Source organism: Antechinus flavipes, chromosome 3, assembly GCF_016432865.1.
Source record: "Antechinus flavipes isolate AdamAnt ecotype Samford, QLD, Australia chromosome 3, AdamAnt_v2, whole genome shotgun sequence".
In the NCBI taxonomy this organism is placed as follows: Eukaryota; Metazoa; Chordata; class Mammalia; order Dasyuromorphia; family Dasyuridae; genus Antechinus; species Antechinus flavipes.
In genome coordinates this window covers 261,845,671-261,864,821 of record NC_067400.1, presented here as the reverse complement: position 1 = coordinate 261,864,821, position 19,151 = coordinate 261,845,671, and the positions used below count along the sequence as shown (strand labels likewise).

At 30.2% G+C, this 19,151-nt stretch overlaps 1 protein-coding gene across 4 annotated transcripts in view; it reads left to right on the top strand.

The window, feature by feature from the left end:
- USP9X (ubiquitin specific peptidase 9 X-linked) overlaps nucleotides 1-19,151 on the top strand; it is a 249,024-nt gene that overhangs the window by 107,407 nt on the left and 122,466 nt on the right. For all 4 annotated transcript variants that reach the window (XM_051985022.1, XM_051985020.1, XM_051985023.1 and 1 more), the window contains exons 6-11: nucleotides 3,865-4,083; nucleotides 7,557-7,672; nucleotides 7,887-8,138; nucleotides 8,210-8,348; nucleotides 13,022-13,174; nucleotides 14,396-14,500. In XM_051985022.1, coding sequence (XP_051840982.1) covers nucleotides 3,865-4,083; nucleotides 7,557-7,672; nucleotides 7,887-8,138; nucleotides 8,210-8,348; nucleotides 13,022-13,174; nucleotides 14,396-14,500 — 984 coding nt within the window. The remainder of the gene's footprint in view (nucleotides 1-3,864; nucleotides 4,084-7,556; nucleotides 7,673-7,886; nucleotides 8,139-8,209; nucleotides 8,349-13,021; nucleotides 13,175-14,395; nucleotides 14,501-19,151) is intronic.

Here is a 19,151-nt window from a genome sequence, read left to right as displayed (position 1 = left end):
CCCTCCCTAAGACAGCAAGCAAGCAATCTGATATAGGTTATACATGTGCAGTCATGTTAAACATATTTCCACATTAATCATATTGTGAAAGACTACTCAGGAAAAAAAAGGAAAAATCACAAGAAAGAAATGAAGTGAAAATAGTATTCTTTGATCTGTATTCAGACTACATAGTTGTTTCTCTAGATGTGGTCAACATTTTTCAGGTAAAATAGAGTTACTGAAACTTCTCATCAAGTTTCAATGATAGAATACCACTACCCCACTCTCTGCCAACTCCAAGCATTTGATTTCATTAGTAGAAGCAATTCTACCGGTGAGGAGCCTACTTTTCCTCTTATTTTATTATGTGTGGTAAGTGCTCTTGACAAAACAATCTTGCAGAATTGTGTAAGGTATTGAAAATTTAGGCAAGATGTTCAGGTATAATTAGGATTTGAAACCAAAATTTTCTGACTTGCTCATTTTGCTTGTTTTTCTGTGCTTTATTTTTAAACTGTCAAAACTTTGGGTTTTAACTACTTTAAATCCACCTTAGCTACTGTTTTTCTTAATCTATGGTTTCTCTCTGTGGTTTCTAACTTGCTGGTTATATGGAAGCAGTTTTCTCCTTCCTTCTTGTCTGTTTAAATTCCTTGTAATTAGATATATGACTAAAAGTAAATGCATTGTCTTTTTAAAGTTCTTTTCAAATATTTATTGTTATATTTTTTCTTTATATCATTTTATTTTCTGAACACATCTTCTCCTTTACTTATTGAACTATTCCTCTGGGGAAGAGGAGGGAGGGAAAGAAGAGAAAAAAGAAAGCAGATTAAGGAAACTACATTTACTTAATTTGACAGTTAAAACAGTGTGTTTCACACTCATAATCCTCAACTTATCCACTAAAGAGGGAAGACTTAGTTTCATTTCTTCATTGGGATAAAACTTGGCTGTTATAATAGCAGAGCCTTCAGGGTTTGTTTTGGGCTTTTGTGTTACTTTTATAAGTTATAGTCATTGTGTATTTTGATTTCTTTGTTTTATTCTGTGCCTCTTCATTTATTACAATATAGTTACATTCCCATTCCTCAGTTGATGAGCTTCTGCTTTGTTTACATTTCTTTTATACCCACTGAAAGTGCTAATTTAACTTTTTTGTATATAATATCTTAATTCTTTTTGGAGTATATGATTAGCAGTGAAATATTTGAATCAAAGAGAATGTACATAAGGTGTCATTTATCTTAATTCTAGGTTGCGGATTATACTAATATAGCCAAAAGTAATTCTGTGTTACCAATTGAATTTCTACGACAGGTGCAAAGAGAGTTCCTTTAATTAATTAATAATTAATGTGATTGAAAATATTTATCAAAAGTTCCTATTTATAGATATAAAAATAAACTGATAAATTATAATATTAATTTATATTAAGAACATTAGAAAACATAGGCATATAATTTAAAATTATCTAAAACCAAATGCTAAAATGATATATGATAAGGAAAATTCTAGTTTTTCCAGTAAATACATGAATATATAGCAAGTTTATATGACTCCCTTTCCCCATTGCTATTTGCAATAGGTTTGAAATGCAACTAAGAGCAATAAGACGAGAGAAAGAGATTAAATATTTCTTTATATTCAGAAAAGAAGCAAAACTATTGTTGATTTTTAATGTCACAGTTTACTTCAAAGAAAACCCCAGACAATCAGCAAAGAAACCATTGGGAAGTGTAATAGTTTCAGTATAGACTGATTCAAATTAAATATGCAAAACTAACTATATTTCCACATAGCAATAATCAAATCCTTTGAAAAAGTTGAAAAGGAATTCACATAGTAACTGAGTTCTTGCCCAAGTTTTCCTAATTTGTTATAGTGATTTTTGTATTTCTTTGGCAAAATTACCTGTTTTATATGAATTACCAGAAGTGAGGACTTAGTATTTATTTTGATATGACTTGGGAAATTGTCACCTCCTGGAAACATCTTATTGCCTTAATTGTTATTATGAAGTTGATCACCACTCATCTTTCTTCTTCCAGCCCCTTAGTAGATAATCTTTGACTGCTTTCTGCCTTTTATGACCACATTTCTCTCATGTGAACTTGTAGCCTTTACCGTCTTAAAATTTAGCTTCTCATCCCACTCACTGAAACTCATTTTTCAAAACAATGATACCTGATTTCTCAAATGTTAGAGATTTTTCTTAGTTTTCTTCTTCCTTGAACACTCTCACTTTTGATACTGTTTATCCTTCCTATTAATGGATACTTTCTTCTCACTTGGCTTCCAAGACACTGCTCTCTCCTCATTCTCCTTTTATCTGTCTTAACAGTTTCTTCAAATTCATGATTTTTCTCTTGCACTCAGTTAAGCACAGGTATCTGTCATAGGCCTTATTTTATTTCAGCTATCTCCTTGGGTGATTTCATCAGCTCCCATAAGTTCAGTTAACATCTCTGAGCAGATGACTCCCAAATCTCTCTATCCCTAGTCTCTTTCCTGACCTCTAGTTTTGCATTGCCATTTGTGTGCTTGACAAATGAAACAGTCAATCCTCATCTATTTCATTGAGCATACTACCACAGACCTATGTTTCACTATCATGGAGTCATCCTTGAAATTTCCCCCTCTTTCTCATTCTTTATACTAATTAGTTTCTGACCATGAAATCTCTCCCATATGATCTCTTTTCTTTGCTCCTGAGACCCTCACTCTAATTCATGCCCATAATAACCAGATTTTTTACTGTAATTTCTTCTTTGTGATTATATCTTTCAATCTCGGTCCTTATTTGAATTTCTTTATAGCATCATGTCTCTTCTTTATTAGTATTTTCAAAAATCTTCATTGACTTCTTTTACAACAAAATAGAAGCCCCTATGCCTTGTATTTATTTGAGATCCTTTATAATCTAGTTCCAGCTTGCTAAAACATTAATAAACAGTGTCCAATACGTGACCGATATCTATTTTGCCTGATAAACGTTACATTTCCAAGTATATGCAAAACCACCTCTTCACCCTTAGAATATAGTCTCTTATATAATCTATCCTTTTTTATCTTCCCACAGGGTGCTTAGTTTAGGCACTGCCTTTCTGTAATCCTTCATTCAGCATTGTTAGTGTTCTCCTTAGATTATCTTATGTTTATATATATATGCTACTTATCTCCCTGTAAGCAATTCCCTGAAAGGAATGGGACTTTTTCTTTTTCCGTGTGTGTGTGTGTGTGTGTGTGTGTGTGTGTGTGTGTGTGTGTGTGTGTGTGTGTGTGTGTGTTTGTTTTTAAATATATTTTTGGGAAGTTAGCCTTTTTATGAAACCAGTGTGAAAGGATAGTAATCGATAGTTGTTTGAATTGTCTCCAATAACATTCTATTAGAAACTATCATTCATATAATAATGTTTCTCCTCTTCTTGTATCCCTTTTACTTTTTTATATTTTTCTCATACTGTGCTTTGAATTTTTCATTGGTTCCCATAATACATAGTTTAACTAGAGAAAGGTAGTTGATTTGCTGAAATTTATTTTAATACCAAGCATTAGGTAATGAAAATAAGAGAACAGAGAAGATTTTCTTTTGTTTCTTACAGAAGATGAAATTTTGATTCTAAGAAATTAAACTTTTTCAAGAAATAATATAGTAACTTTGCAGATGCCATAGTATTGCCAGTAGCTGTACATAGTAGCAAATAACTTAGTCTTTATGTGCTTAATGTTGCTAAAGTATATTGAAATTATAGAGTGATATTAGATTTAATCTTGTTGGCCAATACAGAAAAATAGATCTCATTTAGTAAAATAATTTTAGAAAACATTGCTAAAATTACAATATTTTTATGAATTGTTTTTTTCCTTTTTTTAAAACAGAGATGTATTATTAACAATACTCATCGCCTAGTGGAGCTTTGTGTGGCCAAGCTTTCCCAAGACTGGTTTCCACTTCTAGAACTTCTTGCTATGGCCTTAAATCCTCATTGCAAATTCCATATATACAATGGTACACGTCCATCTGAAACAATTCCTGCAGGTGTTCAGTTGGCAGAAGATGAACTCTATGCCCGTCCTCCAGATCCACGATCTCCAAAAGTGTGTTGGTTTGTTTTCAAAATTAATCCACTTGCCTTTTTACTCCAGCTCTTTAGAGTTAGATAATCAATCTATTTAAAAAAAATAGAGCAAGAATAATTTTAAAATATTTGACTTTTTTTTAATTGTACCAGTAGAAACTATTTAGGCTATATAGTTTATCTTCTAGTTTTAATTTCCTTTGACATTATCCTACTTAAGAAACTAGTGACAATTAGTAAAATTTATAAGATGGTGTAAGGAAACTTTAGGGTACTTTGGTACTTATTATAAAAACAAAGAATATTTTAACTTGTGGAAATTTTAGAGTAAAATTATGTAACAGAATATAAAATGGCTATACTTTTTAAGTAAGGTACCCTACTTTACTATTAAAATATACCTAATTTTATCTATCTTACACCCATGAAAGGAGCAATTTATTTCATTTGATTTGTGGTAAAGTTTTCATTTATATCCTTCTGGAATCGATGAAAAAAATTTTTTTTTCAATTTTATTAGAATATGCTTTAAAAAAAAAAAAAAAACTTATCTCCACAAAGTTATTTCAATTTTTTGTTCACCTAGACATTGTTTTTTTAAAATTGTCACTTATTTGATATTGACTTATACATAAAAATTCTTAATTATTAATTTGACATAAAAGTAATATTTAAGTTATAGCCAATGATAATTTAAAATTTACTTAATATTCGGGTTTCTTTCATAGAATTTAGAAGTTTAAATAAATAATAATGTGTTATTAGATGTTTAAACTTGGTGTCCTTTCCTCTTTATACATTTTTCTGTATCAAGAAAGAGGTTCAGAATCTTTATACTGATCCTTTAGAAAAGGTTTTCAATAGTTTGCAGTTCTTGTATCTTACTGTTTTGCTTTTGCCTTTAAATGAAAGATGGGGATATATATTTCACTGGAGTATTGGTCGTTTATAAGCAATGTCAAAGAAAATTAAATTTGAATTTTTAAAGTAGAAATAAGAATTTCGTTTTTTTCTTTTATCACTTGTGATTTTAATTTTTTAATTTGTAGCTTAAGAAAAATCCTTATGATTTAGGGTTGATTCCTGTTATGTTCCTTTTAATAACCAAAGAATATTTTTAATTAGTCTTATATGAAAAACTTTGTTGAGAAAGTACTTAATTGCTCATTTCTACCTTTTTTTATTGAAAATGCCTGTACAGATAAATTTTTTTTTCCGGTTCCCCTAATATATAGGAATGAAGATTAGTTTTTTTGATAAGCAGAAAAAAGTTAATTTATCTCAAAGAATGACTAACTTCATGTAAGGAATAACTTATTTTACTGAAGCTTACCCTTTAGTTTGCATTTACTCCCGACTGAAAATGTAGAAAGATTTTATTTTAATTTTTCTAGCAAAGTCTCTATGGATAGAAGTTGTTTTAAAGGCTTATCTCTACAAAACTGATTTTGTGCACCTGTGCAGGATATTAAAAGATAGTCATCAGTTGGATGTTAGCAAACACAGTTCTAAATATGAGATCCAAGGAAATGAAAATCAATGACTTGCTCTTATTCTCCAAAAGCATTGGGGAAAATGATAAATCATCACAGCAATGCTTCCCTGGTTTCCTTTGGAAAATTTCAAAGTATGTAACCTTAGTCAAAGTTGTTCTGCTTAGGTAGACATTGGAATATGTCCTTTAGCCATCTCTTACTTTTTACCCAAAATCTTAAGATACTAGACCCTTCTTACATATGATTTTTTTTAATCATTCATGTTTTTAAAAAATAAAAATAAAAGCTTGTAATCTCTCTAATTCTATCCATATTTAGAAAAAGTACTGACTAGAAAACACAGAAACAGAAGTATATACTTCAAAAATATTTGCCTCCCACATACTAGAGGCGGGGATCCCAGGTTTGGAGTAAAAATAAATAACTTATCATAGGAATTGGGAGAAAGCAAAATTGTCTAAAAAGTACATTCTTTTTAGCAGACATTGATAGAAAGTTAGGAATCAGGAGTTTCTAGCATTTACTTAGAGGTATGATGAATTTTTCCTTCATTCTCTCCCAATCTCACGTGCTGTGCCATAACTGAGCAGTTTTTAATGAGAATTACTTTTTTCAATAAAAGTTAATAAAGTTAATGTAAGTTTGAGGACTACTTTAAAATATAAGCTTAATGACAACAGGGACAGTTTTGCTTTTGTGTTTATATCCCTACCACTTAGAACAGAATCTGGTACACAGTTGGCAATTGATAATGCAGATAAAAAGTTGTGTATAGTCTGAAGAAGAGGTGCTTAGTAATTCAATGAATAGCATAAACTGAACTATGCCCAAAGTATTTGCCTGTGTTAGAAATAATGCAGTGTATTTGTGAATCTGTCTGAATTTTTCTGCCTTGAATAAATGTCAGATTTTGACTTATTGTGCTTTTAGGTCAATTCTTATTTAGAAGCTTCCACCTGCTTAAGGAACAAAGTTCAGGGGAAGCAGTATATTCATTTCTATCTTTCCTTACATTGATGATGTATTTTAAAAGTATTTGGGAAATGGAGGAAAAAAAAAAGTTAAAGTAAGCTTTTCTGTAAAAATTCATGTTCCTATGTTGCCATTTCTTGAATCTTTCCTAAAAATTAAAAACGTGTACTCTTGTGAAATTTATTTTTCCTTTCATATTCTTCTTTAAAAACATTTCTAGCTTCTATTTAGGTTAAGTACCTCATAGGGTTATGCTTGGGTCAAGGAACTAAGTTCTATATTGTTTAATGGAATTTTCCCCGGGATAATTAAGAATTGGTCCAGTTTACTAGAAGCAGGCAATTGTGGGAATGGGGAGCTGACTATTCTTCTCTGGCCTATTGGCTGTATAATGCCTCTGGGGAAGGGTAGGAATAGTGGGGGCTTCTTGAGTTCATGAATATATTATTATTGCATATTGTTTCTAGTATCAAAAACATGCTTTCCATGTGAGATGTTGAATTAAATTAATCTGAGTATCTTGATAATTTGTAATTAAATGTACTTATATCGTTATGAAATAAACATAAGCAAACTATTTTGTGATCAAGTATCTTGGGCTTTCCTTTCTAGAATCTAGTAAACTTTTCTCCTAATATGAGTTTTATTATACAAGATAAAAACATTTAAAAGATACATGAAAAGCAGAATTATTTTCATTATGGGGGAAAGCTTGGGGTAGGAGTCAGAAGACATAAATTTTCACTCTTTCATGGTTAGCCAATTAACTATGCAATATTGAACAAATCATTTTATTCTCCCTTATGTAACAGTTCTATACAAATGTAAGGTATATTTTATAGAATAATAGTTTTAAAATGATTCATTTGGAAAATGAGTTAATGCTATAGTTAATTATTTGAATTTCCTATTAGTCCAGCAACCTTTCTATTATAAAAATTCCATTGAAAATTAATAGTTGAGGTAAGTAATATTTATATTTGTACTAAAGAGAGAAAAATTATTTATTTTTTTTGTTTTATAGGGTTGGTTAGTGGATCTCATCAATAAATTTGGCACATTAAATGGGTTCCAGATTTTGCACGACCGCTTCATTAGTGGCTCAGCATTGAATGTCCAAATTATTGCAGCTCTTATTAAGTAAGTTAAACTAAAAATTGGATGTTTTACTCTAAAAATTCAGTAGTGCTTTTGCAGATTTAAGATTGCATTTCTGATTAGTTTTTCTCTGATAAACAATATTAAATTAGGATTGAAAATTTTATTTTCCTTATAAATACTGTAACAATTTTTACAAAGATAATTTTATTTTAAGTGGAATTTTCACAAATTCTAATACTTTCTTTATTTTCAGACCATTTGGACAGTGCTATGAGTTTTTGACACTTCATACAGTGAAGAAATACTTCCTTCCAATTATAGAAATGGTTCCACAGTTTTTAGAAAACTTAACTGATGATGAACTGAAAAAAGAAGCAAAAAATGAAGCAAAAAATGATGCTTTGTCAATGATAATAAAATCTTTGAAGAATTTAGCTTCACGAGTCCCAGGACAAGAAGAAACTGTAAAAAATTTAGAAATATTTAGATTAAAAATGATACTTAGGTAAGATGCTCTCCATTTGGAATTTATGATGTGGGTTAAAAAAAAAAAACTAACACAAGTTCTTCTTACAGGTTGTTACAAATTTCTTCTTTCAATGGCAAGATGAATGCACTAAATGAGGTTAATAAAGTGATCTCTAGTGTGTCATATTATACTCATCGGCATGGTAATCCTGAGGAGGAAGAGTGGCTCACTGCAGAACGAATGGCAGTAAGTTCTTTTAATTTTTTTGCTTCTAATTATGTATGCCGAAGAAACAATTTGACAGAAATCAGATTAATTTTAGTTGAACTTTGTAGAGCTTAGTTTATAAAAATCTGAGTCATTTACAAATTTTTTTTTAGTAGTCTTAATAACTTTCTGAGTTGATTGCGTTTATTGGATAGCAGAAATTTTGACTTTACTACTTGTCATACAGTAGTTTGTTCCTTAGTAAGGTTAGTTATTAGAGTATTAAGGTTAGTTGTTAGAGTATTCTAATAATTAACCTTACTAAGGAACAAACTACTGTTTTTTTTTTGTTTTGTTTTGTTTTGTTTTGTTTGTCTTTTTCTGAAGATTCTAAAAACTGAAAAAAACAAAATAATTGTGAATGAGTGCTTTCATTGAAATACATTGTAGTACACCTTTTCTTCTTAGATGTATGTAAACTAGAGTGAAATGATAGCTAAATTATTTAGCTGAATGGTAAAAGAAATGGGAAAGAACAGAAGTATAAAGATTAACATCTTAACTAAATTCAGACTTGAGATAGAGCAGGTAAACTAAAAATACATGAAAATAAAAGTTAATCAGCTATATATAGGAGATAGAATGAAAATGATAGTTTACAACAAAATTTATTATCAGATTCTCAAAAAACCCAAATATTTTTATTATGCAATTAAAGAAAAATTAAAATTCACAATATGAAATGAGATACAAACAGGAAAAAATGCATGATATTAAAGAAATCAAAGGTAAGGAACCAATATTAAAACTAAGTACATATACACAAACTAGCTTGTGTCTTAATTGATAAAAATAAAATTAACTTTATTGCTAAAAGATCACTCATTATAATCCAATTTTAACAGACTTTAATAATTACATCAGAGGTGGATACATTTAAGAGAAATTAAAAGCAAAGAACTAAATAAGTTGTTGTAAAAGTTAGAGGTCTGATAGGCTTGAGATGTCTTCTATGTGAGGAAAACCACATAGAGGTGTTTTTAAAACACTGTCTTTTCTAGACTGATACAATATAAGATAATGATATGGGAACACATGCACAAGATAAAGAGCTAAATGATTTTAATAAGAACAAATAGTAGAAACAATCAGTAATTGTGTTAGAGAACAAAGCAGTATTTCCAGGATACACCTAAAAGCAATCCACAGACAATAAAATATCTCTCTGAAAGCATTCTAACAAAGAAGGGAAGAGGATTCATGGACTCATCAATTTTATGTCTAAAAATTAATAAAACACGGAAGGAAAATATTACATAAATAGATAATTAAAAGATTTTTAAAAATATCAATGTAGTTGATCAATTAGGGCTAACCTGATAAAATAATAAGGCCAGAATAAAAAAATGAACATAACAATTACTTGCAAAAATATCCATATTAACAGAACATAATGTAGACATATTAACACACCTAAATGGCAGCAAAGGAAACTTAGTTCCTTTATGAATTACTCAAAGAAAAAAAAAACTCAGGCTCCTGATAGAATTACAGGCAGTCGAACTTTGTTATACAATTTGATCTTCAAAATTAAGAAAGAAATCACTCTAACAAACTCCAATAATGGATATTAATGCAATTAAATTTTTTTTTTATTTTTTGAGTCCTACAAGAGAGATGAACCTCACCAGGTTATATCTGCAGCTTGGGGCTAATGTGCTTCAGCGTTAGGGAAAATCTAATAAAATCCTAGCCATATACACACAGAGAGCACATATCTTAAACCTGAAAGCTAGTATTTTTATAATGAAGTATTTATTTGTAAGTTTTCTCATTAAATAGAAGATTAAAGAATGTCCCTTTCAATTGTTAATTGATTTAATTCTAGAAATACTAATAATTGCAATAAAGGAAGATAGAAGATCTTCCTCTGGCCTGAATGATTAAAAAAAAAGATACCTTTTTTTGTTGCTTATATGATGGTTTATTTAGAACACTAAGAATCAGCAAAGAGACTCATTGAGATGACTTAGGACTTCAGTAAAACAGCAAGGTATAAAATAAAGAAACAAATTTCAATATTTCCAAACAGCAGTGATAAAACTTACACCAAAATAGGTAATAGAAATTTCAGTGGAAAGAATTTGTAGAATGTATAGCTTGTCTGTAAATCAGTCTATCAAAATGTAGGAATCAAATACAGAATGACATATATCAGTGGAAAGTAGGAAAAACCCAAATCTTAAAACTTTATAGTTACAGTACCAAGCTTGGCCTTAGAGAAGAATTAGAAAAATCGTATTACCTTCCTTTTTCTTTGAAGAGGTGGAGAACTCTGAAATAGAATGGTGCGCTGACATTGTTGATCTGGTGGTTGCTTTTGCTGATCTGCTTTTTCCTCACATTTTTTTAAAATTTGTATTGCAAAGGCTTAATCTCTAGATAAAGAAGATAAAGGTGAATATTTGGGGGAATGAAAATAAAATAAAAACATTTAACAAAAAATAAACAATGTAGTACATAGGCTAACTGGAAGATAGCAGTGGATATAATTATATAATAAGAATAAGATAAGATACGAATTATATAATTCTTTAGTGAAGAATTCTGTAACTCTTTGTAATCAGGGAAGAATTTGGCATAGTTAAAAAAAAAAAAAAGACTTTACTCTGGGTTAAATACCTTCTTTCCATTGGGAGTCAGGGGAAGATTATGTGTATATTGATTTACCCTTTTCTGTTTTCCTGTGACATTTTTATAATTACCAAAATTGACAATTTGTTGAATTCTCATGTTTTAGTTTGATGTTAAAATGCCTTCATCTTATTTATGTTATCTAACTTTAGGTATATTAAATCATAGATTCATGATATGCATGAGTTTAAATAGGCTTTAGATGTCAGGGTTTTGTTTTGTTTTGGTTTTTTTCCTGTCTTCTTAGTATTTGTTTGATTTTTCCATGATATATAATCTCAAGTGGAATATGTCACAGAAGATGAAGATGGAATATGTGTAAAACATGTTATATTTACACTACTTCTCCTTACAATATGAACCAGTTCATGGTTAGAGCTAATGAAATGCTTCTTTTTATCTTGTAGTAAATAGTTTTCCTGTCAGAAATTATTGGAGAACAGTACTGTGAAGTAGAATAATTCATGATTGTGAAGCTATATATGCTCTGAAATTATTTTTCATTTTTTTCCCAAAGACTTTATTAAATGTTAGAGAAAATTTTAGTATATAGAAAAGAGTGGTACACCGTGTGTGTATGTGTGTGCGTGCGTGCACATGTGTACAACACTTACTAGAGAAGAATCTTTTTTTATTTTTTACTTTAGATAATTTTTCATTAATTGGATATGTACTAATTCTTCAACTTAGGTTTCACATTCAACATTTTCTACAAAGTAGTTTATATCCTTAAAGATTAAAAAGAAATATTCCTTCTAGATGGGGACTATACCTAAAATATTCAAACATTAAACAAATTAATAAGATCTACATACCATTAATATAAGAACTTAATGAAGTGCTTTTTTTTTTTTGGATAGGGAAAACTGTTTATTTGTATGTAGTAGATTTAGTTTGAGAGTTGTGCATTTTTTAAACATGAAATTATTTATATTGCTACTGTCAACTCTTGAACCTTTATAGAAAATTCAGTGGCTCTCTGTTACTTTTGGGATTAAATATAAACTTTTGGTTGGCATTTAAACCTTTCAGAACTTTGACACCTAACCTCTTTTGGAGTTATTGTATATTATTGTATCCTTTTTTGTTTGATCTCACACTATTCCTCATGCACATTCCTTCACTTCCCATGTCTGGACTTTGACAGAGATTGTTCTGTAGATTTGGATAATCTATCTTCACCTCAGCAACTTAGAATCACTATGTTCAATTTAACTGTCATTTCATACTTGGGGGCACATTCTTGATCTTGCAGCTACAAGGGCCTCCACTTCTCCTAAATTACCTTGAATTTATTTTGTATACTTGTCCTCCCACTATATCTTTTTTTCTTTCTTTCTCTCTTTCTTAATTTTTTTCTCTCTCCCTACTTTCTTCCCTCCCTTCCTCCCTCCCTTCCTCTCTCTCTTCCCCTCCCTGTCTCTCTTCCCCCTCTCCCTCGCTCTTTCTCCCTTCCCCCTTCCCCCTTTTCTCTCTCCCCTCCTCCCCCGAAGCAATTGGGGTTAAGTAACTTGCCCAGGGACACACAGCTAGGAAATGTTAAGTGTCTGAGGCTGGATTTGAACTGAGATCCTCCTGACTTCAGGGCTAGTGCTCTGTCCACTACGTCCACTTAGCTGCCCCTCCTCCCTCTATTGACCTATGTGTGTCATTAGAATGTAAGCACCTGTTCCATTTTTTGTCTTTATATTCTCTGTTTCCAGTATAATTTCTGGAACATAACTTTTTAATAAATACTTGTTGATTTAATTTGTATGAATAGTAGGAAAAGGAAGTAAAAGAAGTTTAGAATCTAATAATATTAACTCTTTTCATCTTAATAGCTAGGTTAAATATTTTAGAAAACAAGGAGTTCCTTGTAGTGTTTAGTTCATATTTTTAAAATATATGTGTGAAGTACTCTGAATAAACCATTGTTTTTTTTTTTTTTCTTAAGCTCCCCTTATTTTACATTTACTTAATGGCTCTGCTTTTAATCTCATTGATGCTTTGAAACTGTACTTTGCATTTACATTTAGGAGTGGATACAGCAGAACAATATTTTATCTATAGTTTTACGGGATAGTCTTCATCAACCACAGTATGTAGAAAAACTGGAGAAGATTCTTCGTTTTGTTATTAAAGAAAAAGCTCTTACCTTGCAAGATCTTGACAATATTTGGGCAGCACAGGTAAGAATATGAATTAAAAATGTTCCCTTCATAATGAGAATTTTTAACTGTTATGTAAACTTAGTACATAAGGTAATGTTCATTAAGAGAAGTGTGTGGACATATGTTGGTGAGCACTTAATTTTGTAAATCACATCACATTTTAAATGTTCATCATTTATCAGTTTCATTTCATTTCATTTTTCATTTCATAATTTCAGCAGGATTAGCCCCTTCAACTATTCTATATAAAATAATTAATTCTAATTCTGAAAATTGTAATATCAAAAAACACTGGTAGAATCAATTGGGATCCTATATTTTTCTAAGTCAGAGTGGGAATATACAATAAAACTACAATGTTCTTACATTTTTTTGGTTCTTTTTTGAGAATGAGTGATTTTTATGATCTCCTTTGTGTTTGTGTCTAATCACTTCACTATTTCTAAAACTAGGAGTCCTAATTAAATAGCTTTAGGATTTTAAAATTTTTCTGAAAGCAAACACTTCTTATTTAGGATTTTCATAAGGTTGAGTGTTTTGATTGTTTAGTTTTCTTAAGTATAAAAACTGTATTAAACTCATATGGTATTGAGTAGAAAGAATGGGTGGAAAGGGAAAAAAAGCAGAATAGGCATTTATATAGCACCTTATATTCGCTAACCACTGTGCTAAAAGCAAGGGAAAAAAAATTTGTAGAGATTATTGGAAAATAATTTTTTGTTGAAGGTGCCATTGTACTCTAGTGCAATTAATAAATTGATGTCATCAAAACTAACTTGTTTTATTGGGTATGTAATCTATAAAGTCATTTCTTAAGGGGTAAAGCTCACTTTTTACAAGAAGGACAAATTAACTAATTTCTAAATTCAGAGTAGCATTAATAATTGTTCCATGTTTTATCTCAGTGACAGATTTCTAATCTATGGCCAGTCATGGAAGAATTCTTTAAGCTGTTTTCAAAGACTGTATTGTTTGGTTGACCTTTTGACTTTACTTCTATCTTTAAATGGTATTTTTATGATTATAAATGATATGACCCCATGTCCTTGCTAAAGATTTAATTTGTTGTTATTATTATTATTATTATTATTTAACATTGAAAAATTTCATTTTTGAGTCAATTAAGTGATTTTGATTAAGGTCAAGAATAAATTTTTTTACTGAAGTTCCAAAGTTTTTGCTTTTGTAGTTCATGGAATAGTACCTTAAACCTTCTGTTTTTTGATAAAAATTTTTCAGGCAGGAAAACATGAAGCCATTGTAAAGAATGTACATGATCTCCTGGCAAAGTTGGCTTGGGATTTTTCTCCTGAACAGCTTGATCATCTCTTTGATTGCTTTAAGGTAAACATCCTTGAGTTATGGAAATTGATATTTAAAATCTCTAAATTTTGATTCCATTAAACATAGCCCATGAGCAAAACAATAACACTTGGAAGGTAAATGAGAAATTCATGCAGACATATTAAGTGGGTTGTTCGTTTTCTTCAAATAAGGAAAAAATGTACATATGATTTATTGTTGCCATAGAAGGTATAGAGTAGTCTTTGGAATCAAGAAGACCAGATTTCATAGCTTGCCTCTGACACAGATTCTGTGTGACTTTGGACAACTCAGATTTAACCTCTCTCTGCTCCAGCCATCACAATATAAGTTGCATTGAAGGTGCCATCCTGCATTGGTAGAATTTTTTTTCCCCTCACCCAGCAATTGCTTATGCCAAAGAAATTTTAAATCCAAACAATGAAATTAATACTATATCATACTTATGCTTTTGTTACACTTTTAATTATTGCAGACTTTGAGAATATAAATGAATCTGCAAGTAAGTCAGAAAGCCTCTCAGCATCAAGGAAAATAAGTATTATATATCCAAGGCAATTTATTCCATAGCAATAGAGATTTATATATGTAAACACTTTTGTTATTTAATTAATCTAGGTCAGATAGAAGGTGTTTCTAGATTTAAATAGTTTGGTGTTAAAAAGGTGCTAGAAGTAGAATTATGATCAAGAAAAATGATTGCTGATAGCTAGGATTAGCATATTGCTCTGGTGGTTATATTTTTAGTCTCAGATTATTTGATATGATGGATATACATACTTGAATAACTCCTTAGAACATCACTTCATTCTGACATAATGCTTTGTAACTTTTATGTTGTCCCTTAGTTAAAATGTGTTTACTATATATGGAGGGTATTCATTTTACTAAGGCAGATAAAGGTTTGCTAATTGTTATTAAAGTAATTTTTTTAAATTGATACTTAAAGGGAAGAATTCCTTTTATCTCATTTTTTCTCATTTATAGTACTCAGTGCTCCTGATTACTCCAAAGATCTTTGATTTCATCAGAGTGTATACTCCAATGTAGATTTCAGGTCCCTTGTGAATAAATAGGAGCATAGAATTTGGAGCTGAAAGAAAACTCAGAGATCATTTAGTCTAATCTCCTTCATTACACATAAGGAAGTTGAATGCCAAATAATGGTGAAATGTCTTGCCCCATGGTCAAAGAAGGAATGCAAAAAAAGCTGGAATTTGAACCTACCATGTTTGATTGTAAATCCAATGCCTCCCCCTACCCCCCCCCAACTAACTACTATAGTTGTGTATATATAATATTCCAGAGTACTTTCTGTTGGCACAGTATTTCTAAACCTGGGGCTCCTTCAGTGAGGAGCCTGAGTTGAACTCCAGTGAAGAATTGTGCTGATTAGGTTTGATAAATGAAGTTTAACTGTATTAACATAATTTTTTTTTTTTGTGATTTGTAATAAATGTTAGATAAGTATGACTTTTAAATTCTTTACTTTTCCATAAAATTTTAATGCTGTCATTCTGTTTCTATTATACACTTTCCTGAATATCCTAAGGTTTGTAATTATTGACTGATATTACATACATTTTTTTCCTGTGGGGAAAAAAATTTAAAAAGATTTGTAAGCTAAATATGTAGTTAATAAAAAAGGAAACCAACAATGCAACACAATAGGAAGATTTTAAAATTAGAGGAGAAATGTATAAATTGAAAACTCCTCAAGGAAATCCTCCAAACTATAGAATTGATAGAGGAAAAAAAACTAATTCTCTAAAACTAACAAAATTGGCAAACTATGAGCCAATCTGATTTAAAAAGGAAGAGTATCAAATTAGCAACATAAAAAATTGAACAAGGTAAAACCACAGTACTCAGACGAAAGTAAAGAGCCAAGTAGAATCTCCTATGTACATTTAGAGATCAAGACATCCATAGAATCAAAATAATAAAAGACAGTGTACAAAGATAAAAAATCCAAATTAACAGTTCACCTGATAGGGATTTTAGATAATCAAATTAGATTAACTTTTTGCAAAGTTATTCTCCAGAAAAACTTAGCAAAAATTATTTCCAAGAATCATTTCATTTCATTAGACAATTTTTCTTTATACTTGAGCTAAAGGATAAAAAAAAAAGAATTGTAGACTTTTCAAGAATGAATATTTATGCCAAAATTTTTAATTCTTGCAGAAAGATCACAGTAGTTTGTACCCCTACTCTTCCTCTCCAGAAATAATCATGATCAAGTTGAATTTATATTTGAGATGCAAGAATGAGCATTAGGAAAACAGTTGCTATTGTTTATCGTATTGAAAGCAGAAACTTTCTGAAGCACATGATGATATCATTAAATGGACAAAAAGCCTATGATAAAATACAATATTCATTTAATTCATATTTTTAAAAAGATTACAATATACAGGCATAGGAAGATTTTTTTTTCTTATGAAACATCCAAATACATAATATAACAGGTAAACACTAGAACAAGAAGTCTTAAGGAAGGATGTGTAAACTTTTGAAATAATTGCATGTCATCATTATTCTTTTACTTTTGTAATCTTGTGTTTTTATATTAAAACATTCTAAGTAGTCCATAGATTTAACCAGATTGCTATAAAAGGTCTAAAAATAAAGGTTTTTAGAAATTTTCCCAATAAACATAAAAGCAAAGCAAAAGCCCCCTTTATCTGTTGTTATTTGAATATTGCAGCATTTATTGCAGAAAATCAATTAATAATATTGACTGGAGAAAGAAAAATCATAAAGATAGGTAAAGAGGAGACAGAAGTATCCTTAATAGGATGATGCTTTATAAATACTAGTGAAACAAGAAGCAGATCAAGAAAATGAATACCTTTTGTATAGTTGAAGGCTATAAAATGAACACAGAGTATTGCTTTAGCAGTTAAAGAATTCAGAAGATAATAACATAGCTAATAAGTGTCTGAGGTCAAATTTGAACTCAGGTTTTCTTTATTCAATCCCTAGTACTTTATACTCTATCTACTGTGTCACTTAGCTGCATAACAACAATAATTACAGCATAGCTAAACTATATGGGAGTAAATTTACTTAATTACTGAAGAAATAAAATTATAAGACATTCCTTAAAATAGTAAATGAGAGTTTATTACTCAGTGTTCATAGTCTGTCTGTGCTAATATAACAAATAAGCGTATTACCACTACCACCAAGCTTAGTTGACAAATATATTACTATACCATTCATTCTACCAAAGAGATTTTATTTGCGTAATTCCAGACTTTAGAATTCTGATCCACACAATGATAAACCACAAGTCCTAAAGAATACAAATGAAACATGACATGTCCTGACAGATGCAGTGAACTTAATATACAGAAATGTGTGGCTATGCACTAAGGAATTTTTTTTTAAATGCTCATTTGAAGATAGTTGTTCATGGGAGGGAGCTGAGCTAAAGGGTAAAGAAGTAAAAAATCAAAGGGGTAGGGATAGAATAGAAATTGTAGTAATTCAAATGTCACACCTTATTGTGACACAGTAAGCATTAAGAACATTTTGATACTTCTTAAGAACTAGAAAACTGTATTGTTGGATCAGATTAGACAAAAAATAAAAAATTATTGAATCCTGTGACTGAGGATCTGATAAACATGAAAACATAAATTTACATAGGAAAGAATTTATTTGATAACTTGAGAAAACTTAAAAGCAATCTGGCAAATTGAGCTTACAACAATATTTTACAAGAAATTTGAAATATGTGTGTGATTGATCTGAATCTTTGGAGATAAATTTTTAAGATAAAGAATAGAGATGATTACAAACAGCATTTAATATTTCTTGAATGTATACTTAAAGACTCTTCATATCAAATAAAGTTCTGATACTCAAGATTTATAAGTAACTGTGCCTAAAATATGTAAAAGCAAAGCCCATTTACCAAATTAATATTGCTGGTCAAAGAACAAACATTTCTCAAAAGGAGAATTATATTTAATAACCATATGAAAGCATAATCCAGATCTCTGATTATAATAGAAATGCATACCAAGACAAATGGGAAATTTCCTGTAACATTCAGCAAAAGGGTAGTGATAGGGAGGAAAAAAGAATGTCTTGTTAATGTAATGGATTTGGGACATAAAAATGCATTGTTAGTAATGCTGCAAAAAAAAGCAGTTAAATGTTCGTGTAATTTTCCATCACTGAGCACATTCTTGAGGGAAGGTAATACCAAATAGAAATGAACTGGAAACAGTGGATGTCCGTCATTTGGGAAATGGCTAAAGAAATTGTGGTATATGAATGTAATGGAATATTAATCAGCCATAAGAACAGTATAATGGGTGGAAAGATTCATGTAAAATTATGCACAGTGAGATAGTCAAGAACTAGAGAGGTAATTTACAAAATGATTACAACTATAAGTGTATAGAACTACTACAAAATGGTAGAAAGTATGTTTTTATATTATAGAACCATATTGGCCCACAAGACAAGATGTGAAATTTTTCCTCTGCTCACTTTCTTGCCGAGATGGAGTTCATGGTTGTGAAACATTGCATGTCATATTCTTGTCATGTGTATTGATTTTGCTGAGTTTCCCTCTCCTTTCCTCCCTCCTCTTTTATTCTTTGTGAGAGAGAATTACTGCTTTGGAGAGATACAGTGGGAAATAGAAGTGATG